The sequence below is a fragment of the Lycorma delicatula genome, chromosome 4 (genome assembly GCF_047948215.1).
Source record: "Lycorma delicatula isolate Av1 chromosome 4, ASM4794821v1, whole genome shotgun sequence".
NCBI lineage: Eukaryota > Metazoa > Arthropoda > Insecta > Hemiptera > Fulgoridae > Lycorma > Lycorma delicatula.
Window position 1 is genome coordinate 7,304,492 of NC_134458.1, and position 27,803 is coordinate 7,332,294.

At 29.7% G+C, this 27,803-nt stretch overlaps 1 protein-coding gene across 1 annotated transcript in view; it reads left to right on the forward strand.

Moving 5' to 3' along the window:
* Window positions 1–27,803, forward strand: part of Pi3K59F (phosphatidylinositol 3-kinase 59F) — a 105,480-nt gene that overhangs the window by 33,056 nt on the left and 44,621 nt on the right. The window contains exons 6-11 of the mRNA XM_075362242.1: window positions 3,945–4,040; window positions 9,730–9,927; window positions 13,254–13,439; window positions 13,707–13,864; window positions 20,489–20,614; window positions 25,795–25,891. Of these exons, the coding sequence (XP_075218357.1) occupies window positions 3,945–4,040; window positions 9,730–9,927; window positions 13,254–13,439; window positions 13,707–13,864; window positions 20,489–20,614; window positions 25,795–25,891 (861 nt within the window). The remainder of the gene's footprint in view (window positions 1–3,944; window positions 4,041–9,729; window positions 9,928–13,253; window positions 13,440–13,706; window positions 13,865–20,488; window positions 20,615–25,794; window positions 25,892–27,803) is intronic.

Genomic DNA, 27,803 nt, shown 5'->3' on the forward strand with positions numbered 1-27,803 from the left:
GCACTCAGATTATGATAGCCTAGAGTGTCAGTCACAATTCTCAACAATGTTGTCTTTGAAACTTCTGGAAATTTTAAAGAAAGATTGCCAATCATAAAGTGACAATTTTCTCTCATGTTTGCATTCACATGTTCAACAAGATCGTCAGTCCAGACATTAGATCTGCCACTTTGTTCGTCGTGATCATTTGAATGACCTTCTGTAAACTTACACCATTGCCTCACTTTTCCTTCACTCATGAAGGAAAATTGAGTGATGATTTTTGTGATCACTCACAAAAATGATCATTTTTTGTATCAAAAAATGATACATTTTTGTGGTATTATTTTTGTATTATTTTCATGTTTCATTAAATTATTGATTTAAAAGATCTATAATTTTCTCCATTAAGACATTAAGTATTTTATTTATATTTTTTATTAATATTGTTTTATATATATGTTTCATAGGTGTGTGGTGTTTATTTTTCCAAATAAAGTTGCTGTTTACTCTTTTTGTGTTCTTTTTACTGATATTCTCTGTAAAAATATTCTTATATAAATTTTTGTTTGTTATAAATTTGATTCATTTTATTTCTTTGCCTATAGTATTTATATTATGTGCTTTATGTGTCATACTGTAATGAGTATTTTGTATGATCAGAGATGATTTGATTTTCTGTGGAGAGTAATATTATGTTGTGTTGGTTTTCTAAAAACTTCCAACTACTATTTCATTGTTTGCATTAATTTTACTTTCCCAGCTAATATAGCTGGAAGGGATAAAAATAATGGTGATCATGTCAGAAATGGGATTTGGGTTTTTTTTACAAATTTTCACATTTTAGGTTCCAACTAGTTCTAAATCAAAAAAATATGTGTATACATATGCATGTTGCACTGCTTTCTTGGCCTTACATTTCATGATTGACCAAACTGATTTTCTTCAAATTTGACAAAAATGTTTATATTTAGCAGTCATCGATGATATTAATAATTTTCTAAATTCGTTAAGGGGTTTGGGGATATCATGAAAAAAACAATTTTGATTTTCTTCAGAGGCATTTTAGAGAAGACTATTAAAACAGATCTATTTTTTCCCTACAATGCATATATAGATAATCCAAAAAAAATTTTTTTTTTTTTATCAACTTCCTCTGAAAATTGAAGTATATATATATTTTTTCTTTTTGATCTATCTTCCTTTGGTTTGAATATTTTTAAAAATTGAAAAATCAGAAAATGTTGAAAGTTTATACTTCATATATACAGCTATCAAGAAATGTGTACAATTTTTTTTTAATTATAGACCCTGGACCTAAAATGCAGGAAAGCCTTTTTTTGAAGATTTTCTATTCTTAGCCTTCATTGAATTGGGCACTAGATTTAGAGAAAACTTTACTTAGGAAAGTTTGTTAAGCTTAATCTACATATGAATATTTTTAGAAAAATATTTTTCCAACATTTAAAAAATATTTCCTACTTTAAAAAAAATATATATTATTTTTTTTTTTTTTAGTTCTAACGCTTTAATTTTTATTTTTTGTGTTTTTTCGTCTTAAAGGGCTGTTAAAATTAAAGTAGCTTTGGCTAGTTTAGTAGCCAATATATTGTATATTATATTCCAGATCCTAAATGAGAAGCAACTTTTTTCATTACTTTCATAAATCTTATATTTCATTTTTTCAATATTTTTAAAGAATTATTTTTAAGCTAATTTTTTTTTTTGTTAAGAATGACTTTATAAACAGATTTTTCCTCACAGAGTAAGGAAGTACTAAAATAAAGAAAAAAATATTTGAAATTTGGGAATTTTGGTGCTTAAATTTTATTTTGGTAATCATAATCAATGAAAATGCTCTCTTGATACTTTGGATCTCAAATTTAAAAAATTTGGAAAAATATTTTTTAGTTTTTTCAATCTCAACATTTATAACCTAATTTTGGTGAATATTAGTGTTACTAAAGAGTTTTAATACAGTAGAAGCGTAAAAACATAGGACTTTATAAGGCTATTTTATTTTACAATTTTGTAGAATTTTTTATGATTTTATTATTTTGTCTGGTGGAATGGAATGCAAAGTTGGTGGGAGTTTATTATTCCCTACTTATCGCGTAAGTGAGGACCGCGTATTTGTTTTATGAACGACTTACCGTATTTGATGTCTTCAGACTGTATAACTCGCGAAAATTAAACACTCGCGACCCCGGAAACGCCTCTGACGCGCTATTCCGTTTATGGCTCATGCGATATGGAGGCCCCGAAGCCTGGTTTGTCCATTCTCAGCTCCCGCACCGCACCCTCACGGTGGATCGTCCAGTACGGCGTGAGGCCGCTTCGGTCTATCAAATATGACCGCATCAGTCTGACATAGCGGTACGGAATCGCCGATCGCGCTACTTTATAAAGCAGCCCGCTATGCCAAACTTTGTCAAAGGCCTTGGCCACATCCAGAAAAACGGCTGCAGTCACCGCTTTCCTGTTCAGGCCTCCGACAAGGTCATCTATTATTTTTATCAGTTGGAGGGTCGTTGAGTGACCCTCCCTGAACCCAAATTGCTCGGGCCGCACTTCTCCCTCCATGTATCGCCTCAGTTTTTCGAGGAAAATTCTCTCGAACAACTTAGACAATACCGGTAACAGGAAGATTGGCCTATAATTCCGTGGGAAAAGTGAACTATTCCCCGGTTTGGGTAAACATACGACTTTGGCCGTTTTCCAACAATTCGGGAAATATCCAACGTACAAAATGGATCTGAATATCACCGAAATAGTTGTAATCACGGAGGCCGGTATGTTCCGGAATGCACGGGCGCTGATCCCGTCGACACCCGGGCCCTTGTCGGGGCTTGTGGCCTTAATGGCTGCGGAAACTTCCGCTTCAGTGACTTGGTCAATCTCTAGAGGGGTGTCCTCCACCTGTGAGAAATAATCTACGAGAATGGATTCCACCTCGGTTGTGTGCTCGTCGTTCGGTCGGGAGGGGGGTTTGGAGTGAATTGCTCCTCCAAGGTATCGGCGAAAACCTCGACCCTCTCCGCCTCCGAATATGCAAGAAAACCTCGCCGCCCCACAACCGGATGACGAGGCTTCTTCCCTTCTCGCAGTTTTGTCTGGTGTAGCCAGGAGTCATGTAATACTTTCTCAGCTTTTTTTATTTTTAAGTCTAAAGTTTTGCTGATATATCATTATCAGTTTCTATAGTAAATTTTTATTTGTTTTATATGAATTTAATTTATTTAAAATGAATAAATGTTTATTTTTTCATAATAGGGTTAAACATTATTAAACTATCATCTGTGTATCTTGCCTATAAAAAGTATTTTGTGTATGGGTTACTTCATAACGTCTACTGTACAGATTGTATAAAAAAGCATACCTGGTTAATCATTTTTAGACTCTACTTATCAAAATAAGAAATATTTTGTGAAAAAATGGCAATTTCTCTTTATTTTCCTTTTGTCCACCATTATTTTTTTATTTTAAAAAAGTATATCCCAAGATCAGATTGAGAAATCATTTTGTTATTTGTTCATCATGTCTACACCAACTTTCTGTTATAAGTAGAAAATTACAGTGGAAACACATTCTAAATTTTAAAATGGTGGCCTTGACTATCTTTTTTATGTCTTGTAATGATTAGTTTAATCAAAATATGTTTAATAGTTAAAATCTTAACCTATTCATTGTAAACTAAATAAAACCATGGTTTTCTTTTTTAAATTGATCAATAAACAACTGTATAATTACAGAAAAATTTGTAACACAATTTTTAGTCTGATTTCATCTCCACTAGTAACAAAAATTACTTAACTGAAATAATTAAATAATTTAAATTAATAAGTTTAAATAATTAAATATTAGTTATTATGTTAGTATCATCTGATGTGTGTACATTCTGTTGATAAATGCAACTGTAACAATTGTAAACACCTATTTAATATTGTTTTTTATTAAATTTTCAGCACTCAGTGGTTTGTTATGAACAAGATGGAGATGAAGTGTATCAGTTTAGAGCTCAAGCTGATATAGTCACTGTACCAGATCCTGAAGTTTTACAAGTAACTGTTTTGTTTTGTAAATTTTATAAGATATTAATATTGCTTTTATTTGGTCATGGCTTATTTAAACATAAATTAACTAAATTTTGGACAGGCGAGCTTGTATTCTTTTAAGTGAGCAGTGATGGTTACAAATTGTGGTATAACCTGCTTCATTTTATTTTGTAATTTTTTTTCTGATGTCTTGACTAAATCAATGTTTCTGGGTCACATAAACTTAGAAAAAAATTGTAGAATTGATTGCTTAACCCAGTGTTTCTCAACCTGTGGGGCGCGCCCCCATAGGGGAGCATGATAACACTAAATGGGGGCATGAGCATATCAAAAAGAAAATATTATTAAAAAACTTTATTACTTTACTAAAAGGAAAGCAAAAAAAAAAGACATTCTGGCATAATAAATAATAAAATATATATTTACACTGATATAATACACTTATAAATAGCATTGTATCAGTCCTGCATAATATATTTAATAATTAATTTATCAGTACTAGATTAAAAACAAGTTTAATAATTAATAGTGACTCCCTTGGGCCTGTCTGGCAGTGCAAAGTTTTACAAAGGAAGGTTTAATATTAGAAATAGACACTCTGAGTTCTTTTTGTATATTTAGCTGAGATCTGTATTTTTTCTTCAAAGCAGCCACCACAGAAAATCCAGTTTCACAAAGGTAGGATATTGAAAATGGTAATAGTATACGAAATGCTCTTGTTTTCACTGTAGAAAACTCATCATCCCCTGCCCAAAATTCAGATAGTAATTTATTACTAAATTGTGTTTTGATTTTGCCACTTTCCATGAAGTCTATGAAGATTTCTTCTTCAGTAGTTGAGAGCTCTTCGGGATTATTTTGAATTGGATCCCTAACCCACTCGTAACTTGCTACCAAGTTGTCGTCAGCAAGAAAATTCTTTGTAAGCATGGCTAAATGATTTTCAATGGTTGCGAAAACATTCACATTTTGTTCTTCAGCCTTGTAAGTTTTAACACATTCATCCACATTTGCAAACATTTCTAGATTTTTTTGCTTTAAATTTCTGCTCCAAAATTCCAATTTTCTACAAAAAGCATTAACTTTATCACTCGTATCCAACATATGAGGTCTGTTCAAAAAATAACTGAATGTTTTTAATTACGCGCCAACAAAGATATTTAGTGACATGCTGTTGGCAGTATTATGTTCCACATAAGCTGCTCTGTAATCACATGTTCTTGGCTTGTTGATATCTTGCTTAGTTTTTATGTTATTGTTGTTTGAGTACAACATGTTTAAATGTTAGTAGCGATTTTTGTAATATGTGATTTTTTGCTGATTGAACTTTTTCTCAGTGTCGTAGCCCTAAACCCAGCTTTCGTCTCCTATTATGATCCTTTGCAAGAATGTTTCATCATCATCAGCTTGTTCAAGGAGTTGCCGGCAATTCTCCACTCGATGTTCTTTCTGCTGTTTGGTCATCAAACGAGGAACAAACTTAGCTGCAACTCGATGCATATTCAATTTTTCAATCAAATTGTCATGGCATAATCCAATTGAGATGCTAACCCTTTCTGCAAGTTCTCTGACAGTCAATCGGCAATTCACATGCACCAGATCGTTGATTTTCTGAACTTTTATGTCATTACTTGAAGTCAAAGGCCTTCTTGGTCAAGGGTCATCTTCAATTGACTGACGACCACTTTTAAATCATGAAAACCATTTGCAGCATTGTGTATGGCCCAGAGCATCATCTATGTAAGCTTGTTTTAAAACTTGAAAAGTTTCTGTGAAAATTTTCCTCAGTTCCATGCACAACAATATTTTACATTGTGTTGATCCCAAAAAATGCACATTACAGAAATTGCTATTAACACTTAAACACATTGCACTCAAATAACAATAACACGAAAACTAAACAAGATATCAACAATCCAAGATCATATGGTTACAGAAGAAGTTATGCAGAACACAACACTGCCAACCACACATCACTAAATATCTCCATTGGCATCTAATTAAAAAAGTTTGGATATTTTTTGAACAGACATTGTATGTGTATTTACTCCTTGGAGTTGAGGATTCAAGGTATTTAATTTCTCAAATATGTCGACCAAGTAGGTCAGTTCCATCACAAATAAACCTTCTCGAAACTTCTTGGCTTCCAGTCGGTTTTCCTTCTGGAAAAATGGCGATTTCATCTCTTAATTCATAAACACGTTACAAAATTTCCCATGTGATTACCATCTTGCTTCACAATGAAATAGTAACACTTAATGTATTGCACCCACGTCTTTACAAAGTGCAGAAAAGATTCTTGATTTTAGGGGTCTCATTTTTATATAATTTACTACAGTTACAACTGTCGTTAGCGTAATATTCAGACCAGGACTCATTTCTTTGGGCCAGAGCTTCTCTGTGGATCATGCAATGTGTCCAGACACAGTGTGGAGATTTTTGTTTCACAAGTACTTGTATACTTTGGAATCTTCCATACATTGAACGAGCATGATTGGTGCATATTCTGACGCAATTTTTCCACTTTATGTTTGCTTTATTTATAAAATCATGTAAGATATTAATAATGCGAGTGCTGTTTGTGTTCTGTTGGTATGCAGTAAAGTAGTTCTACTACTAAATACCATCACAAAATTGAACCTAGGCAATGAAATGAGCATCTTTATTGCTATCTGTTGCCTCATCAAGCTGAATTGAAAACAATTCATCACGCAGCTTCCCGAAAAGCTGATGCTGTAGATCTTCAACTATATCATCAATTAGACTGCAACTGTTTGGCAAATTTATCTCCAAACATAGTTTCTACAATCTCAGTTGCAGCTGGCAAAATAAGCTCTTCACCAATGGTGTGAGGCTTTTTACACCTGGCTATTTTGTATGAAACTTTGTAAGAGACAGGTAAAGCTTTTTCATTCACAAAGTTGTATTTAAAAATTATGTTTGCTTTTCAAATGATTTTAATTTGAAGAATTCTTGAGGTTTGTTAATATAAAAAACATTTCTAAATGTTATTTAAGTTTATTAGGTTTCATTCTGTCTGCTGCCAAAATTTTTAAGCAAATGACACTGGGGCCTTTCTTCATTTAGTTCAGTACTGGTAAACCCAAAATTTAAGTATTCTTGAGAATATTTTCTTGATTTTATTTTCAGAACCATGCTCTGTGCACTTGTTGATGCTTCACTATCGTCTAATGCTCACTTATGCCAGTTTAAAAATTTATCCATGATTCTGTATAAATCTGCTGTCATGAATTAATAGGTATTAAATATTTAATACAGTGAATTGCAATTAATACGCAAATTACAACATATATATTCACGATAGATTTGATAGCGATAGAAGGATCGACTCGATTGGGACTGGCTGGAATTGATCAAGGTGCAGCATTTATAAACGTTTGCGCAGACCTTCCAGAATGTTCAAGAAAAATTGGAACTTTTTGTGATGTCGCAAGAATCTCCAATATGGTGAACGTAAGACAAAGAGCAATAGAAAGACATAGATTCTTATTTTGTCAATGTAGCGGATTGGTGTTGCCAAATATCAATAAATTTACTTATTCTTGGTAATTTTTAAGGTTTGTAATTCAGGTCGTATGTAGCTTTAGCATCAAAATACATTAATTATTGTATACATTTTATTGTATGTGACGGGGGGGTTGAAATGAAAATTATGATTGAAAATTTGGTCGCAAATATTGAAAGGTTGAGAAATGCTGGCGTAGCTTCTTGCTCTTGTTTAGAAGACATTGAGTGTTTTTATTTATTCAATTTTGGTTTTTTTTATATTCAAACTTGCCTTGCATTAATAAAAATCAGTGTTTGCTTCTCACTACCTCATCTTTATATATTAACAATTTAAAGTTTAGCAATTAGAATTTTTTATATAGAAAATTGTTTTTAAAAAAATAATTATCTTAACATAGTATATTAGCTCATTTATAAGAAAAACCTTCTAAAAATTTTGTTTTTAAAAATTGGAATAAATAAAATAATGCTGAGAAAAGTGTAGTCACGGGACAAACAGCCAAGTAAACGCAATCACAGTTTTAAATAAGTATTAATCAAATTTAACTTTAATATATCTAGCTTAAAATCTTCATCATAGCTTTCAGAATTTCCACCACCTGATTAAGATTTACATTCCCCATAACCATTCAGCGGTTAATATGTCATCAAAAAGTATGCAGGGATTTCATTTTTGAACTTTTCCAAGTTGAATATATACCTTTCTTTTGATACTAAGTTATTTTATCGGTTCAGAAATACAACTATTCAGCGAAACATTTATAACGTAAATGATGTATTAAAGATCACAAAACTGGATTTTAAATTTTAGTAGCTAATAGGTACAATATATTCCTTTGGTATAATGTTTAAGTACATGATCAACGCATGGCTTAATATTTGTTTTAAATTTAGGTTTTTAAGTTTTCAAAATGATTTATTGAAAATTTATCTTACTATTTATGTTCAGTTTTGATAAATTTAAATAAAACAATTTTTATTTAATTTTTGGCAATATTAAAAGATAAGTTATAATCGGTGTACTTGTATATGGATATATAATTATGATATTCATGTATACAAAGATAAATAAGATTATTACCATTAGAATTGAAGCAATCTACTGAACTGTGTATACATAATACCAACTAATACTTGCTCTTAAGAAATATGGTACCGTGAAAATTATTATTAGTGTTAGTCAGATGTTTTAAGTTTTCTGATGCTAGCAGTATATTTTTAATCTGTTTAAAAAACATTAAATGAAACACTGCATGTGATAAGAAGCTGAATGAGATACATGAGACTTTGATGTATCATTCTGATTATTGTTTTTATTTTATTTTCACAGCATTTTGTATAAAAACCATATATTCAATATGAAAGATGATAATTATTACTTGTTTTCATATCAGTATTCTTTTTGATTTTTTTTTTTTTTTTTGCTAATTCTAGATGATATTTTATTTAAAATCATGAACATTCTTATTTAAAGAATTACTTTAATGACAAAAAATTATAAGAAGTCTTAATATATTTTTAAATTGTGCAATATTTCTCCAATATTTTAAAATATATTTTAACTTGTATGCCTGTAATGTGAATACTTTAACAATTAATTCCTTAAGAGACAAAACATTGAAATACTGCTTTTTATAATTTTAAAATTCTGCACGTGTAAATTGGGTCCTCTCTCATTCAACCCTTTTCTAACCTTTTATCCTATTGCCCTATTTTGGAATTGACTCACATTAATGATGCCCACATTCTTGGTGAACTACCTGTCTAGGGGATTCTGCCTGTTTGGTAATTCAGTTGCTACATAAGCAATTGATTTTAAAGCCAGGCCTTCTAATCCTAAACCACAATCGACTTAACTTGATGACACAATTAATGAATTTATTTATATTCTATTGCATTTGCTCAGGTATTTTATTTATTGGGACATATTTTGAGTATAATTTACATTTGTTTTTTATTGTTCTATAATTGAGAGTACATTTTTATTCAAATCGTGTTATATAACTTTAAACATTCCTCTTGCTGCTTTTTGTACTTTGTATCGTTAACTTATAGTGTATGTATAAAGAAGTATTTATGAAGCTACAGGTCTGTATATATATATATATATATATATATATATTTTGTAAAAAAAATTTCTAACTTAGATTATACATTAATTTTTTAGGAAAATCTTGTAGAAGACAAGCATCACAAGCTAGCTCGTAGCCTGCGTAGTGGTGTTTCAGATAAGGATGCAAAACCAAATGCAACTATGCGGGATATGTTAAACACTATAGTAGCATATCCTCCCACAAAACAGCTTACTACTGAAGAACAAGATCTTGTTTGGAAATTTCGGTTTTATCTAAGCAATCAGAAGAAGGTAATAGTTTTTAAGTTCTGTTTCTTATTTCTATTCTATTAAGAATAAACTGTTACATTTTGTATACTATTTATTTACTTAACTCATTTTCTGTATAATTGATAAGTTGTGTTGTTAATAATATTCATAGACATTCATCTAATCTATTGATGAATGTAATGCTTTTAAGACCTGCATTTTTTTCACTTTATTTCCATTGGAGCCTGGGGGAGGTGTGTTTTTGTAAGGCATTTTACAAAAATGTATATTTTTCATAATTATTTCGACAAATTATCTGATTTTTGGATTATTTTTTATTTTGTAATTTTTTATATCTACAGTGAAAATATATATAAACAGAAATTTCTAATTGTGATTTTTTAATTTCAATCACACTACTAAACTGAATCAAAGAAATATGTTTTAATTACTAGTTATCCAAAATTTGTGCAGTTTTTTTTTTTTTTTTTTTTTTTTACTTGCTTTTCTTTAACTCACAATGTTTTTTATGTTTGTCCTCAAATCTTGCATCCCTAATTTAACATACTTCCTGATACTGCCGATCAATGAAATTTTGTTCAGTTACTAAGGTTGGGTGACAATTCAATATTCCACCATTACTTTTGCAAACATCCTCCTGTATGGGGGTAAATTAAGGGTATGGATGTAAAAAATTGCAAAATCTACAAAATGGCTATGCGGAGGTTTTGGGGTCGCAGATGACATATTCGATAGTCGTTTAGCTTAAAAAATGACAAAAACCGTACCCAGTTATACCCAGAAACCGTACCCAATTATATGTATATATATATATATATATATATATATATATATATATATATATAATTAAACACACATACATACAGATGATTTTTGGTAGGCAGTATGTTGAGACACAGCTCCTGACGATTCACTCAGCTCCATACCATTCACACAACTCCTGGCGGTTCACTCGGCTCTGTATGATTCACTTAGCTCCTGACAAAAATTCTTGATTGAAAATTTGTTTTATATTTTATAAATATATTAGAAATTTCAATATATAATGTTATCCTTTGAAATCCAAATTAAACTACTAATTAAATTCATGCAATGTTTGATAATAATTTGATTAAAGTATGACAAAAGTATAAAGCAAAGTTTAAAAAATTTTTGTAATATTATTATTTAAATTTACAGTTTATTACACTAACTAATAAATTATATACATTAATAAATAAAAAATTAAACTATAAATTACAGAAAGTACTTTAACTGAATTAATTTGATTAACATCTGCTTACTCCCTTTCTTACATTTGCTGCAGATTGCCTTACGTATTTTCTCTTGCCTTCCTGTTGTTTGTTAACATTACTACAAATACTGCACACACTATATTTTCTAGGGAATTTTTCCAGTTTTCATGTTGCTGCATTATATTTGCATTCATCTGCCAGTTCCAGCCTATTTCCTGTTTTGACCAGTAATCAGATATGGTCAATAACATTGAAAAGAAAATGGTGTCTACTTACTGGTTTGTCTTTGTCTTATTTATTTATTTTAAAAGAATGTGAAACTCTTTTTTATCAAGGTATGTGTATAATATATCTGCAATTTCAAGATAAAATTTTAAAACTTTAATTATAATCGAACTCATGCTTAGGACACAATTCAGCTACTATGCTGAAACAGCTGACAGAGTACAATAAATTTGTAGTATAATCGACAAGAATGCAACAAAGAAACTTTGTTTATTCTAATTAAAAATTATACTATATATATGTAATACTGTTATAAATACTAATATAGTTACATTATTAGGATGTAAATATATCTGATCATTTGATAATAATGTGCGGTAATATTGTTAATAAATAACAATATTATACCAGTGATAAAAAAATTTCATGTTTTATCATGAACTCTTAAAATAAAATATGCTGTCTGGTATTTTGGATAAGGCTTTTGAAAAGGTTAAAACTTGTATAACATAAAATTAAAATAATTGTGTACATTCCAAAAATTTTACTTCCACTGTCTTACTTCTATTTCCTACATTCTCATAAGATCTTTGAACTTAATGGAACTGCTATTAAAAAAAAAATAAAATAAACAAAAAAACAGTTTTGTTATTTGCTATTTATATTACTCTGTAAAAAGGAAATGTTAAAGTATTGGTAAAAATAAATAAATAGAAATGCTTTTTAATGTTTCATACATAATTAGATTTTTAATTTGAAAAAAAATAGTATGAAGGAAATATTTATGTGAGTTGTAAAGGTTTCTTGTAGAGTTACAATTTATTTCTGTAAAGATATGACTAATTGAACATCCCTGTTGTGTTTCATGTGTTAAATGACAAAGTATCGTTCAAATACACAGTTGTTTCAATCCCTGGCTTTTTTATCAATTTATCAAAAGCAAAATTTAAAAAATAACCCTACTTTGATGTGTGCATATATTGATATTTATTTATATTTTCAAATGAGTATTCTAGAGTTGTACAAATATGCAACATGGATAATTTCAGTGGCTAAAATGATCCAAAATGTTATATGTATTATATTACTGTAATTCTAAATAGCAATGTAAGTATTTTATGGTTTTATTAAAATTATATAAATCATTCTAAAAGAATTCATTTTTGAAACTAAGATTTTTTTAATAAATTTTAAGGAAATTACAATTATTCCAGTAATTTTGTAAAAATGTCTTCCTAGTTCTAAAAATGCAGCCCAAAATTTAGTACTACATATTTAAAAAAAAACTTTTATATATACTTTTATAATTTATATTTGACAAGCTGTTTGAATTTGATATGGTCCTAGGTTTAACTGTTCTGTCACCCATTGATTTTGATTTTACCAATTTAATTTCAGTTGACAAATGTCTGATTTTTTAGGTGAGGCAGTTAATCAGTTATTGATTTTAGCTACTCTCTGTGTTTAACACTATCCTTGATTGTGTTCCTTGTCATGAACAAAATCTGTCTCTCCAAATTTAGTCACTAATCTAAATACTGATGTCTGATTAGGAACTGATCTTTCTCTTTACTTAAAGCAAAGAGATTCCTGCACTGAAGTGTACTGAACTATGACTGTAATAAAAACTCATTCCTTTTGTGAAAACACCATCTTTTCACTAAAAATGTACTGAACTTTCTGATCGCTTTGTTTTGACTACTGATACTAGTCTACTGCATTGGTGTGATAATCAGATGTTTGATGAGTTCATTCCAATTCCCTTACTCTCCAGTAGAGTAGTCAGTTTAAATTTTATTGAAGTTTGATTGATAGGTTGCGTTTTATATGGGACGCCCTGTGTATTAGTGTATTGAATAATGTATAGAACATGTAATGTATTTTTAGGCTTTGACCAAGTTCCTGAGGTGTGTAAACTGGAATCTTGTAGGTGAAGCAAGACAAGCCATTGACATGATGGAGAAATGGGCTCCGATGGATGTTGAAGATGCGTTACAGTTGCTGAGTCCACAGTTTACTCATCCTGCTGTTCGTCGTTATGCTATTAGTCGTCTGCAGCAAGCTCCAGATGAGGTAATGTTTTATATATTTCATTTAATTAACTGTAATGTTAAATTTTATTGTTTATTCATAGCTAATTTTTTAGTATAAAATATTTTTTTAGGAATATTTAATTTTTTGCTGAACCTCAGTGACTAATATAACAAACTTTCCTTGTACTTTTCTTATTTCTTTTTAAGTACTAATCTACTTTTTTTATTTATTACTATTTATTTGTGTTGCCTTATGGTGCAATGTATTTAGTGTGCTATTAAAGTAATAAATTTATCTCTGTTACAGGACCTGTTATTATATTTACTGCAGTTAGTTCAGGCTTTAAAATATGAAAATTTTGATGACATCTCAGAAGCCCATAAGCGAATGCAATCAAACGCAATACTAACTAGTGAATCAAGTGTCGATGCCAAAGAATCTGTGGCAGTTGAAAAAATTTCAAGGTGATTTATTAATATTTATATTTCTTTACAGTTTTTATAAAGTTTCAATTGAGATTTTATATATTTAATCCTGATTGCCCTACCAGTCAGTTAAGTTCTTTGTAGTTTTTAGAATTGAAACAGCCTTTGACTTTCCATAAGGAACATCTTTGATGAACATTTTATGGGCACAGCTCTCACTGTTTTCCACTCATAGATCATCTTTCCATTTTAGTTAGCTCTTCCCCTCCCTCTCTCTCTCTTACACATGTGCACATACACACACACACATACACACAACAATTTACATCACAAAATTTGTTGTGGCTGTCCTTATTTCATGTTTTTTTTCTTTTAAACTTTATTGTATAGAAATTGTAATAAAATTTAACAACTAGAGACTATGCTGAAATGACTGGTTTTAGTCATTTTGCTATGTAGATTTTGAATTACATATTATACCTTATTCTTATATTTCACTTACAGCTCATGAAAAATTTGATTGTATAGTAAGAATTAAACAATCTCTTGGCAAATTCTGTCAGAACAACATATAACTGAAACTTTAAATTTCTTGGCGTGACTGTTGGCTAATATTTATCTCAGGCTAGATATGTTGAAGTCTTATGTATTATATTGTTAGTCTGGTTTATTTTATGTAAGGAAAATTGTCAAACTGAATGATAAATTAAGTGCAGGAATTTATAATTATGATTTCACTTTGCCATACACTAGATTCAGGGTTATATTTGTTATGTTATATATATATATATATATATGTATTAAAAAAATATAGTTTTTTGTTTTTATATGTATAGGAAGTGTTAGAGGTTTGTCTCAAATCTTCATTTCTTGATTTCATAATTATTAGTTACATATCAGTGGAAAAGTATGCAATTAGGTAAATAAATTGAAGATCCATGTTTAATTTCTATGATTATTAAATATCTGCATTTGTATTTGGTGAAACAGTAGGTAAATTTCTTCCTTGAACCGTTTATACCAACATAATATGTATCTCTTTCCTACAAATTTATATAATGTGTCACTACAAAATATCTTTACATTCATCATTGTGTGTTTCTTTTTTTTTACTTTTAGTATAATATTTTTCTAAATACTCTATTCTATTTTTATTGTTTTATTTCAACATGGAAATAACAGAAAGAAGAGTTAAAAAACAGCTTGAGGCGGGCAGTCTTGACTTTTATGGCAATTGCTATATGTTACATGGTTCTGTTGAGCTAGAAAGAAATAATCTAATAAAGAGTATTGTGGTTACATTTACTTCATGTGTATGATTAAGGAATGTGTTAATCCATCATATATCACAGACTACCATAATTATTATAATAAATAAAATTTTTGTCATGAATTTAATTGTTGATTAATAAATTTTAACTTGTACAGAATGATTAAATGTGAACAAAATATTCAAATAACAATAACAAATTTTGCATTATTAGTAAGAGTATTATTTTAAAGCAAATATAATAATAACATGTCTATACCCAAAAAAAAGAAAATATAATTATGATCTTGATAACTAAATCTGAAAATCACAGTAAACATGTGTAATAAATAATTACATTTTGATTATCACTGAATTGTTAGAATTTTAAATAGTATTAAAACGATAATTTATAAAAAATTCTGAAGTTTAATTATCACAAGAAAGTTTTATACTAATTGACATTACATATGTGTAGGCAAGTTTAGTTCTCCAGTAGCCAGTTTAACAGTTGATACTGTAAGCAGTACATGCTAAAAATTGCCTATATTTAAGTAATTATAATTAATGTTTTTTTTTTTTTACATTTCTTTGCATTTTATATTTTTTTTAATTATTTGAAGAAACTACTTTGTTTTTTCTTTGTTCATCATTATATTATGATTAAACTTATATTTATACTAAGTGTAGAAAATTATTTTGGGTGTTAATAATTTTTGTAAACAACTTAACATGGAACATAAGACACTTACAAAACTTCATAATTATTCTCTAGAATAATAAACATCCTGTTTCATGCTTACTGAGAATGTGTAATAAATAGGTAAGTATAATTAATTATAGAATATATCTTTTTTTTTTATTGTCTATTTTTATTTACTTTAGAAATGTGATGGTATGTTTAGTAAAGTTAATTACAATTTTTAATTTTGTTACAAAAGTTATCAAAAATATAATAAATTAAAGTAAAATTTCTGAGTTAGTTTATTTATTTCTTAAAATCAAGCAAGATTTTTTTTCTTAAATATGTAAGTGTTATTAAATTTTTAACTTCTGTTTAGGTAGAAAAGCCTTTGATGGAAGTTTCATAGTCATAAAATATCATCTGACTCCTCCATAACTCTAAAAATGTTTAAAACTATATGTAGGGTTGGATTTTGTTTCATCATCAAATCAAAAAAAGTAACAGTTTTAGTTTTGATTTCCTTGCTTCAAACCTTTTACAGTTTAATTTAAATATAATTCACTCAAGTTTTTATATTGGATGTTTAAATATCTATATTTCATCTCACAGTCTTCAGATGTGACCGCTTCATTTTCAGGCAAAAGTTTCTCTCATTATTTTTATATCTTTATTATTTTCTTTTTTCTGTAGGTATTTTTAGTCTTAATTCTTTGGGATTTCTGTCAGAAACCATATTCCTGTTTTTAAAACCTTTTCCTGCTTGTTTTTTAAAGTTTTGAGTTTTGAGAGTAGTTCCAAAAAAAATTTTTAGAGGGCATATGCATCATTTTCAACATGTTTAAATTTGTTGATGGGCTTCTTTAAAAGGCTGAGAAAGATTTTCTAACAAAATCTTTTCTAAAATCCTTTTCAGAAAAATAGATAATTTGTAGGTCCAAGAGGAAATTTGTTTATGTTAATGTAAAAAGAACAATGAAATAAACAATTCATATTAAAACTTGATTACATAATTTTAAAAGAATTGAGTGATAAATTGGTAAAATGCTATTACAGTATTCTGATTTATGGTTAAGTATTCTTGTAATATCATCTTTTATTCTTTTTAATAAGGTAAAAGGAACCTGAAAATTTATGAATCTTTTATTAATCTTATAATATTTGATTGGGAAAAAAGAATTCTCTATTAATTTTTTTTTTTTGTCTTCAGTCATTTGACTGGTTTGATGCAGCTCTCCAAGATTCCCTATCTAGTGCTAGTCGTTTCATTTCAGTATACCCTCTACATCCTACATCCCCAACAATTTGTTTTACATACTCCAAACGTGGCCTGCCTACACAATTTTTACCTTCTACCTGTCCTTCCAATATTAAAGCGACTATTCCAGGATGCCTTAGTATGTGGCCTATAAGTCTGTCTCTTCTTTTAACTATATTTTTCCAAATGCTTCTTTCTTCATCTATTTGCCGCAATACCTCTTCATTTGTCACTTTATCCACCCATCTGATTTTTAACATTCTCCTATAGCACCACATTTCAAAAGCTTCTAATCTTTTCTTCTCAGCTACTCCGATTGTCCAAGTTTCACTTCCATATAAAGCGACACTCCAAAAATACACATTCAAAAATCTTTTCCTGAGATTTAAATTAATTTTTGATGTAAACAAATTATATTTCTTACTGAAGGCTCGTTTAGCTTGTGCTATTCGGCATTTTATATCGCTCCTGCTTCGTCCATCTTTAGTAATTTTACTTCCCAAATAACAAAATTCTTCTACCTCCATAATCTTTTCTCCTCCTATTTTCACATTCAGTGATCCATCTTTGTTATTTCTACTACATTTCATTACTTTTGTTTTGTTCTTGTTTATTTTCATGCGATAGTTCTTGCATAGGACTTCATCTATGCCGTTCATTGTTTCTTCTAAATCCTTTTTACTCTCGGCTAGAATTACTATATCATCAGCAAATCGTAGCATCTTTATCTTTTCACCTTGTACTGTTACTCCGAATCTAAATTGTTCTTTAACATCATTAACTGCTAGTTCCATGTAAAGATTAAAAAGTAACGGAGATAGGGAACATCCTTGTCGGACTCCCTTTCTTATTAGGGCTTCTTTCTTATGTTCTTCAATTGTTATTGTTGCTGTTTGGTTCCTGTACATGTTAGCAATTGTTCTTCTATCTCTGTATTTGAACCCTAATTTTTTTAAAATGCTGAACATTTTATTCCAATCTACGTTATCGAAAGCCTTTTCTAGGTCTATAAACGCCAAGTATGTTGGTTTGTTTTTCTTTAATCTTCTTTCTACTATTAATCTGAGGCCTAAAATTGCATCCCCTGTCCCTATACTTTTCCTGAAACCAAATTGGTCTTCTCCTAACACTTCTTCCACTCTCCTCTCAATTCTTCTGTATAAAATTCTAGTTAAGATTTTTGATGCATGACTAGTTAAACTAATTGTTCTATATTCTTCACATTTATCTGCCCCTGCTTTCTTTGGTATCATAACTATAACACTTTTTTTGAAGTCTGACGGAAATTCCCCTTTTTCATAAATATTACACACCAGTTTGTATAATCTATCAATCGCTTCCTCACCTGCACTGCGCAGTAATTCTACAGATATTCCGTCTATTCCAGGAGCCTTTCTGCCATTTAAATCTTTTAATGCTCTCTTAAATTCAGATCTCAGTATTGTTTCTCCCATTTCATCCTCCTCAACTTCCTCTTCTTCCTCTATAAAACCATTTTCTAATTCATTTCCTCCGTATAACTCTTCAATATATTCCACCCATCTATCGACTTTACCTTTCGTATTATATATTGGTGTACCATCTTTGTTTAACACATTATTAGATTTTAATTTATGTACCCCAAAATTTTCCTTAACTTTCCTGTATGCTCCGTCTATTTTACCAATGTTCATTTCTCTTTCCACTTCTGAACACTTTTCTTTAATCCACTCTTCTTTCGCCAGTTTGCACTTCCTATTTATAGCATTTCTTAATTGCCGATAGTTCCTTTTACTTTCTTCATCATTAGCATTCTTATATTTTCTACGTTCACCCATCAGCTGCAATATATCGTCTGAAACCCAAGGTTTTCTACCAGTTCTCTTTATTCCGCCTAAGTTTGCTTCTGCTGATTTAAGAATTTCCTTTTTAACATTCTCCCATTCTTCTTCTACATTTTCTACCTTATCTTTTTTACTCAGACCTCTTGCGATGTCCTCCTCGAAAATCTTCTTTACCTTCTCTTCATCAAGCTTCTCTAAATTCCACCGATTCATCTGACAACTTTTCTAAAGGTTTTTAAACCCCAATCTACATTTCATTATCACCAAATTATGGTCGCTATCAATGTCTGCTCCAGGGTAAGTTTTGCAGTCAACGAGTTGATTTCTAAATCTTTGCTTAACCATGATATAATCTATCTGATACCTTGCAGTATCGCCTGGCTTTTTCCAAGTGTATATTCTTCTATTATGATTTTTAAATTGGGTTTTGGCAATTACTAAATTATACTTCGTGCAAAACTCTATAAGTCGGTCCCGTCTTTCATTCCTTCTGCCCAGCCCGTATTCACCCACTATATTAACTTCCTTGCCTTTTCCAATGCTTGCATTCCAATCTCCAACTATTATTAAATTTTCATCTCCTTTTACGTGTTTAATTGCTTCATCAATCTCTTCGTATACACACTCTACCTCATCATCATCATGGGCGCTTGTAGGCATATAAACGTTAACAATCGTTGTCGGTTTAGGTTTTGATTTTATCCTTATTACAATGATTCTATCGCTATGCGTTTTGAAATACTCTACTCTCTTCCCTATCTTCTTGTTCATTATGAAACCTACTCCTGCCTGCCCATTATTTGAAGCTGAGTTAATTATTCTAAAATCACCTGACCAAAAGTCGCCTTCCTCTTCCCACCGAACCTCACTAATTCCTACTACATCCACATTTGTCCTATCCATTTCCCTTTTTAAATTTTCTAGCCTACCAACCTTTTTTAAGCTTCTAACATTCCACGCTCCGACTCGTAGAATGTTATTTTTTAATTTTCTGGTGACCCCTTCCTTAGTAGTCCCCACCCGGAGATCCGAACGGGGGACCATTTTACCTCCGGAATATTTTACCAAGGAAGGCGCCTCCATTATTGCTATATGAAAATGCAGAGAGCCACATTTTCTTGGAAAAAAAGCAGCTGTAGTTTTCCATTGCTTTCAGCTGCGCAGTACTCAGAGGACTGAGTGATGTTGATACGGCCGTTTAAGTCATTGTGACTCCCGCCCCTAACAACTACTGAAAGAGCTGCTGCCCTCTTTCAGGAATCATTCCTTAGTCTGGCTCTCAACAGATACCTCTCCGATATGGTTGCACCTTCGTTCCAGCTACTCTGTATCCCTGAGCACTCAAGCCCCCTCACCAACGGCAAGGTCTCATGATTCATAGAGGAGGTCTCTATTAATAGGATTTTCATATTAATAGAGGATGTCTTTATAAGATTATATTAAATATGTCATGTAATTGATCATAACCAAACTGATTTACAGATTACAAATTAATTTTAAGTCATATGGGATTTTTCTTGAAAAATCTTAGTTTATTACTTGATGAATATGAAATTCATAATTATTGGGGGATTATCGTACACGTGAGTATAGACATATTTCAGTTTTTTGTGGTTAGCCATTTTCTAAAGTTTTCAAAATTGGTTAGCAGGGATAGCAAGCCATCTACAGATTTTACTGACCCAGATGCATTAGAAAGCACCAGAAGAATGGATTTAGCAACATTCCTCATTCATAGAGCTTGTAACAACTCAACATTAGCTAATTATTTTTATTGGTAAGTGTTACATGGTTTATTTTGCTGTTTAATAATTTTATACTATAATTTTAGTTGCTTGTGGTTAAAGTTGTAGTTAACTTCACTTCTGGCATATAATGTTCTCAATAGAAATAATAAGAAATTATACATGTAGTTTACAGATTGCATATTTACAGTTGTGATTGATCCTTTTTGTGCCTGTCAATATTTCATTGCTCTTGGTTTGAACTAAATCACTAAGCTGTGATAGATTGTAAGTTCAACCGTGTTTAATTAAGCTCAATGTGATATAGGTTTTTTTCAGATCTCAGTATTTTCTAGACATTCAAAGAAAATTAAACAAATTGTAATGTACCAACTTTTTCTAAATACAGTTGTAAATAGCAGTAATTTTATAAATTGTTGTCAGACATTTTTATCATGTATAGTCTTTTACTATGGTTTTTTCCTATGTTATTATTAATGTGCTATACTACTGCTCTCCTGTTCTAATTACTAACACACCATTCAAGGATTAGGAATTTTTTATAGTAGTGTAACAATCAATAATAACAAATTTCTAACTAAAAACTGATTTAGATGATCAGAAACAAATTTGGGAGATCTGTTTTTATCAATATTTTCAATTTAATTGCAGCCAAATGAATCAGATTAATTAATTTTCAGTATTTGACATTCATTCATTAGGTATTTTATAAATCATTGCACTTTCATTTTATATTTATCTTTATTTGTGACTATCAATTACAAAGAAAATAACAAACAGAAATAACACAAAATCTTTACTTGTCCTGTATTCAAAAAAATTTACCTTTCAAATGCATGAAATAGAAGTGGGATGCTGTTTATCACTCCGTAAATAAAAACTTATGTCATCTTTCAAAAATTCATCCTCTCTAATCCATAAGGTATGTCAAACACTAAAGACGTTATCCATATTATTTACCTGGACTCTCTACCAAATCAATAGTAGCCATGCCTTTGGTTTAATTTGACCTTAGAATTTTCATTGGCCTACTATTTGGTCCTGTCCAAAATTGTCTCATGTTAAGTTTGCCTTAATATTTAAGGGATATTATGTAAATCAAACTTCACCGAGGATTTTCATTTAAAAAAACTAATAAGAACAATTTTTTAACTAAATTATAGTGAAACTTGTAACATTTTTATTGGAAATAAAATTTATATACTTTTTTGCTTAAATAAAACAATGAAAGTTATTTCTCTAAAATTTCATTTATTCCCAGACATCATTGAAGTAAAATGACTTACTGTGTTATACAGGGGACTAATAAAATAAAACATCTGTTAAACATAAATGAAATATTTTTATTTAATTGTTTTTATATTTATTGTAAAAACAGATTAATGACTTATTAAGATTAGTTAATATTGTTTAAATGGGCTGTTAGGATCGTATGCCAACTTTTTGTAGTATTTAATTGTATAATTTATTTCATTGTATTGTTAAAATTTTTAATATTACAGTTTTATTAATTCATGGTATATTATTTTATTATTAATACCTTGTTTCTTAAATTTTCGTCTTATTTTATTGTTTGTAATCAACAGAATTTAGCTTAAATTAAGTTTTACATAACATATTCTTTTTTTCTAGCAGATTAGGTTATGAATATTGAGTACTTCTGTAGTGTATAATTTATGTTGAATTCTCCTGGCATTAGCAAATGACTTTATAATTTTACTGGTAACTGGTCATTGGTACTGCACTCAAAGAGGTCATGTCATTGTTTTGTAAACATTGTTTCTCAAAGCTTGTTGTAGGTTTTCACAATAAATGCATGTTCTGATTAGTTAAAATATCCTTTTTAAAAATTACCTTCAGATATATTGTTCACAGCTAAGTGGAATTTTGTTTTTTCATGCCCATTTTTCCAGTTTTTCTGAAGGTAGGTGATATTAACTTAGGTGGTTATTTTATGACTATCTTACTGAATGACAGAGATGCTACCACTCCATCACGGAAGTCAGTGTCACATGGAACTACTAAATTGCAAAAACTGAAACTTTTGTATTATTTAGAGTAAAATTAAAAAATGTTTTATTTTATTTCCATGAAGTGCATTAGTGTAAAGCTAAAAAGATTAAATAGATTCTTTATTTTGCAGTTTTTATTTATCATATTTACTTCACAAGCATGGAGATATGTATTGATGTAGAAAAAAATAATTTCCTTTCTTTATTTAAATGTGAAAAGTCAAACTTTTGTTCTATATAAAAAACTAGCTGGCCCGTCTAGCCAGACCCTGGACCCTCAGGGCTCAGGTCAGCCCAGGCGAATCCCAGAGCCAACTCAGGGCCAAGGGGCCTACCCCATGGCTGCAGAGCTCGCTTCACTCGCCATTCCTAATTTGCCTGGGTGACTGGTGGCCTGGACCCCTGCACTGTATGTTATCCTCACAGTTGTGAGAATAATACTGATAAATAATTATAGATTTCAGGCTTTATAGAAACCTGAAAAAGAAACTAAATTACAAAAGGTGGAATAATAGTAACTTTTTTTAACCTTCAGGACCATTGTTAGGTATTACTTCAGAGGATGAGATGAATGACAAGTAGTATGTGAAAATGCCATGTCTGACCAGGATTCGAACCCGGGACCTCCAGATGAAAGGCCAAGATGCTACCACTCACGCCAGGATACTACTACGCTGGCAGAATACTATTACTCTGCCAGCCTCCGTGTATTGTTACTATTAACTATGGTAACAAAGTACACACACCTTTGACAACAAAAAAATTCATAACTTATTTCTTTGCCATGGTGGCTGAAATACAGAGTGATTCAAAGAAACGGGAAATTTAAAAAATTAAATAACGTTAATGAATTTTATTTCATGTAATTGTACAAATGTTGCCATTTTAGGATACATACATTTTAGTTTATTTTTTAAAGATGACATCTTGCAGGTGATCTCCTTTTCTACGTAAACACTCTTTGTTAAATTGTTTGTGGTTTGATGTAACATCTCAACTGGAATTTCCGCAATTGTTTTTCGGATCTTTGCCTTCAGTTCTTCCGTTGTAGCAGGTCTACTGTGGAACACTTTGCTTTTAAGGTGACCCTACAAAAAGTAATCGCAAGCTGAGAGATCAGGCGATCTGGGAGGCCATCTAATGTCACCATTTCGTGAAATGACACGTTGTCCAAACAACGTTGACTTTTGCGGGATCCCTTATCATCAGTCGGTACAAAATTCTACAATTACATCAAACAAAAACAAAAAATAAATAAAAAAATGTAAAAAACATTAACCCTAACAACCACAAAACTTAAACAACACAACTCACTCTATATATATATATATATATATATATATAGTAACCGTGATCTGTTAGATTGAGAGTGTACCTGATGCATGTAAAAGTTAGCCTTCAGCCTACTAACAAATACCCTTTTTTTTTAATTTTGAAAATCGAACAACTGTTTGCAGAAATATTATAAGATCAGTCCATTGCACCTCCCAAAACAGCAGTCCAGGAGCACCCTGTTTGTTACCAGTTGATGGTGATGATCAGTCTAGTCTCCGACAAGTTGCTTGCATACCTCACCACTCTAGCCTCACATGCAGTTCCCACAGGAAGCCCATTATTGTTAAACAGAAAGTTTTTAAATTTATTTGACCTAAATTTAATTCTGTTGTTTTTGTAATATTATTCATTCGATTGATTCGAACCATTCAGTTCAAACACAGCTCAAACAGTGATAGAGACTCACAGTTCTTTAATTCATTTCATTAAAGTTTGTTCAACTGGCAAATTTCCACTATTACATATATATCTATTTTTTTCTTCTAGATGAAATATATCTAAAAAAAATCTCAGTTAAGCCAAGAAACATGGGTAAAAATTTGGTTGCGATTGATCAAGTAGTTTTTTTGTTTATCCTGAACACACAAAAACCCTCTTCCTCTTTATATGATAGTATAGATTTGATTTTAAATTTCAAACCGATACAATCATGTAAAAATTATTTATTAGTCTGATTTAAATATTTATTTAAATTAATTTAATCTAATTAATAATTCAAATATTGATATATTCTTATATGGTACATTTAAAAACACTGTAGTTAGTTGTTTTATTTGATAAATATATATTTTTTTTAAGTAAATTGATTAAATATAACCAAAATAGTCTGGGCAATCCTGTCGGACTCATTTTAGAGCGAAACACTACTAAAAATGTTAAGTACCCTTATACTTAAGTGTGTGTTTTTTATTATTAGTTAATTTAATAATACATAAGTTGTGTTTAAAGCAGAAGATTGGATTGTAGACAAAATTGAAGGATAGAATGATGCTCTGTGTTATAACCCAGTTCTGCACATGCTTATGTGTGGTAAGTATTTGATGATCTGTATCAAAAGGATTAACAGACTGAGAAGGTAAACCATTCTATAGTGATGGTATAAAATGATTATTCATCTTCAGCTTATTGTTATGCTATGGTTTTGCATTTCAGTTTTTTTTATCACTTCAATAAATATAACAATGAAGAATATACTCCATAAAATGCAAAATATTTGAAGATTTTTATTGTTATTTTAGGTAAAATAATAATTTGTAAATGAATTCTCATTTATCAATAGTTTTTTGATATGCCAAAATTATAATATTATCATAAATTTATTACCAACAGGTTTATTAAAAGTGAAGATAAAACGGTTAAGGTTACTAATGTTTGGTTCACAATGCTCTGTATTAAAATAAACAGCAAAAGCTAAGACATTTTTTTTCTATAATGTTTTATTCTAGTATAATCATGAATGATTTTTTTCTTAATCTTAATGAAACATTAATTTTTTTTCAGTGAATTGTTTTTATATTTTCTTGATATTTAAACATTCAAAAATTTATTTTCTTTCTCATTAAAACTTATAACCTTATTTCTCTATCAATTTTTATTTAGTTTAGATGGGTGTGATTGAAAGTTTGTGATCAACAGCATCAATGAATAATTACAGACAAAATTCTATTAAAAAAAAAATATTCAGTATAATAAATAAGATCATATTGCTTGGATCAACAGCAGCTTTAGCTTTGAATTGTTATTAAGTAAATTACCTTCTTAGCTACTATACATTACAATTAATACTATGTAATAAATACTTATTTAAATATATTCTTTGTATTCATAAAATATTTTCTACATATTTTTTTTATTTCAATTTTTAGGTATGTTATGACTGAATGTGAAGACCAAGAGGCTGCAATAAAACAAGACACTAGGGTTCGTGATATGTATCTTAAAGTTATGAAACTTTTTCTACAGGTTTGTTCTTCCTAAATCTTTAATTTGTAAGTAATCAGTCTTATATTTGAAAGTTTATTAAAAGAGAGGCTTATTAAAAAAACTTTTTTTTTTGTAAGAAAAAACAATCTATCCCATTTTCTTACATTTAAGTATTCAACCCTCTTAGTTTAATTATAGAAAACAAAGCTGTCTAAGTATGTGTGTTGGTTTTTAAAATCTCAGAGAGCATGGTTATGTGCATGTGTGTGTATACAGATGATTCAGGAGAAAAAGGAGATAAATCAGCTAGCAAAAATGTTCATCCTGATTTCAGTACCCCTGGTGAAATGAGGTCATACTGAAATTTTTAAGACCTTACGTAAGGTGTAAATTGGATGGTTTCTTATGTTTTTTGACCTGAAAAATCAAAATAAAACTTTATTAAATGACTAATGAATATATAAATTCTGTTACCAAAACTTGTAGAGATTTTAATTTTGAGGAATTAATGTAATAAAATACAAAAAACAAAAAAAAAATCAACTTTTATTATTAAAAGCAAAACTTAACAGAAAAATTTTATGAATTTGTAAAAATTAAAAACAGCTGTTTTTTTATGTAATAAATTTAGACCTTTGAAGGCCTTTAAAAACAATTTTAATTTACTTTTGAAAAAACACTCACTGTATTTTTTTGACCTGTATTAACTTACAATAAATTAATAAATAATTTTTACAAATTCATAACATTTTTCTGTTCGATTTTCAGGTCAAAAAACATAATAAACCATCAAGTTTACCTCTTATATATTGCCTTAAAATTTCAATATGACCTCATTTCATAGGAGTAACTGAAGTCCGGGCAAAATGTTTTGCTAGTCGTAACTTGATAACAAAACATTTTCAGACATGTTTGTATAAACATTTTTATTTCAAGCTCTAGAATCAGTTCCAAAATTATTTTTGTTTCCTCCTGAATCACTCAATACATGTCTTTTTTTTTAATAGCTATTGAGGACTGAGGGTCTCATATGACCAAAACATTTTTTGCATTGCAACTTTTGATGTTAATCTGTTTATTAGTGAAATACTAATTCAAATTTATTGATACTGTTAACCTCGGTATATTAGGAATGTACATAGATTCACCGTATTAGCAAATTACCGCTTTCTGATTTATAATTAAAATTAAAACAAGATTGTGAGTTTTTAAAAGAATTGAAATGTTTCAGCAATTTCTAAATAATTTTTTAACAGACAGATTTATGTTAAAGTTTTACAACAAAAAAAAAGAAAGAAAGAAAAAGGAGGGTTATTTTCTAAGGATTTGAATACATTAAGGCAATTTTAACATAATAAAAACAAAGATGTCATTGAAATGCTACTACTGTACATCTAATTTTGACCTACTCTGAAAAGTTACTTTTAGACTACACAACTCAACAAAAAAAATAATAATTTGGAACTGAGATAAAAGTAGGTGAATTAGAATTTATTTTTTATGCTGAATTTTAAAATTAAATCAGTTTTTCCTCATCACCCTCAAATTTTTAGTTATGACCCTTTAAACTATTGAGAAACTTCTTAAATAATAGAATACAAAAATAATAATAACAATAATTACAATTAAAATTCCTTACAAACATTTGCATTTATCTTAATTTATTTTTTCTTATTTTCCTTTTGAGTTCAGTGAAGTCTTCTCTTTTTATCATCCAGCAGTGGTCACTCATCATAGATTCATCCCATCTGTCTTGATAATGTTGTTCCATCTACAGTATATCTTGGTAGACCTTTCTTCTTGTTCATTACTGATGTCACCTGAGTTTAAAGGATGAAAGTCCAAATGAGAATGTAAAAAATGAACTTTTAATGACATTCTGCAGCCTAAATTTTTGTAATTCACTAAGAGTTCATTTATAAGCTGATCATTGTTTTCAGTTTTTTTATTT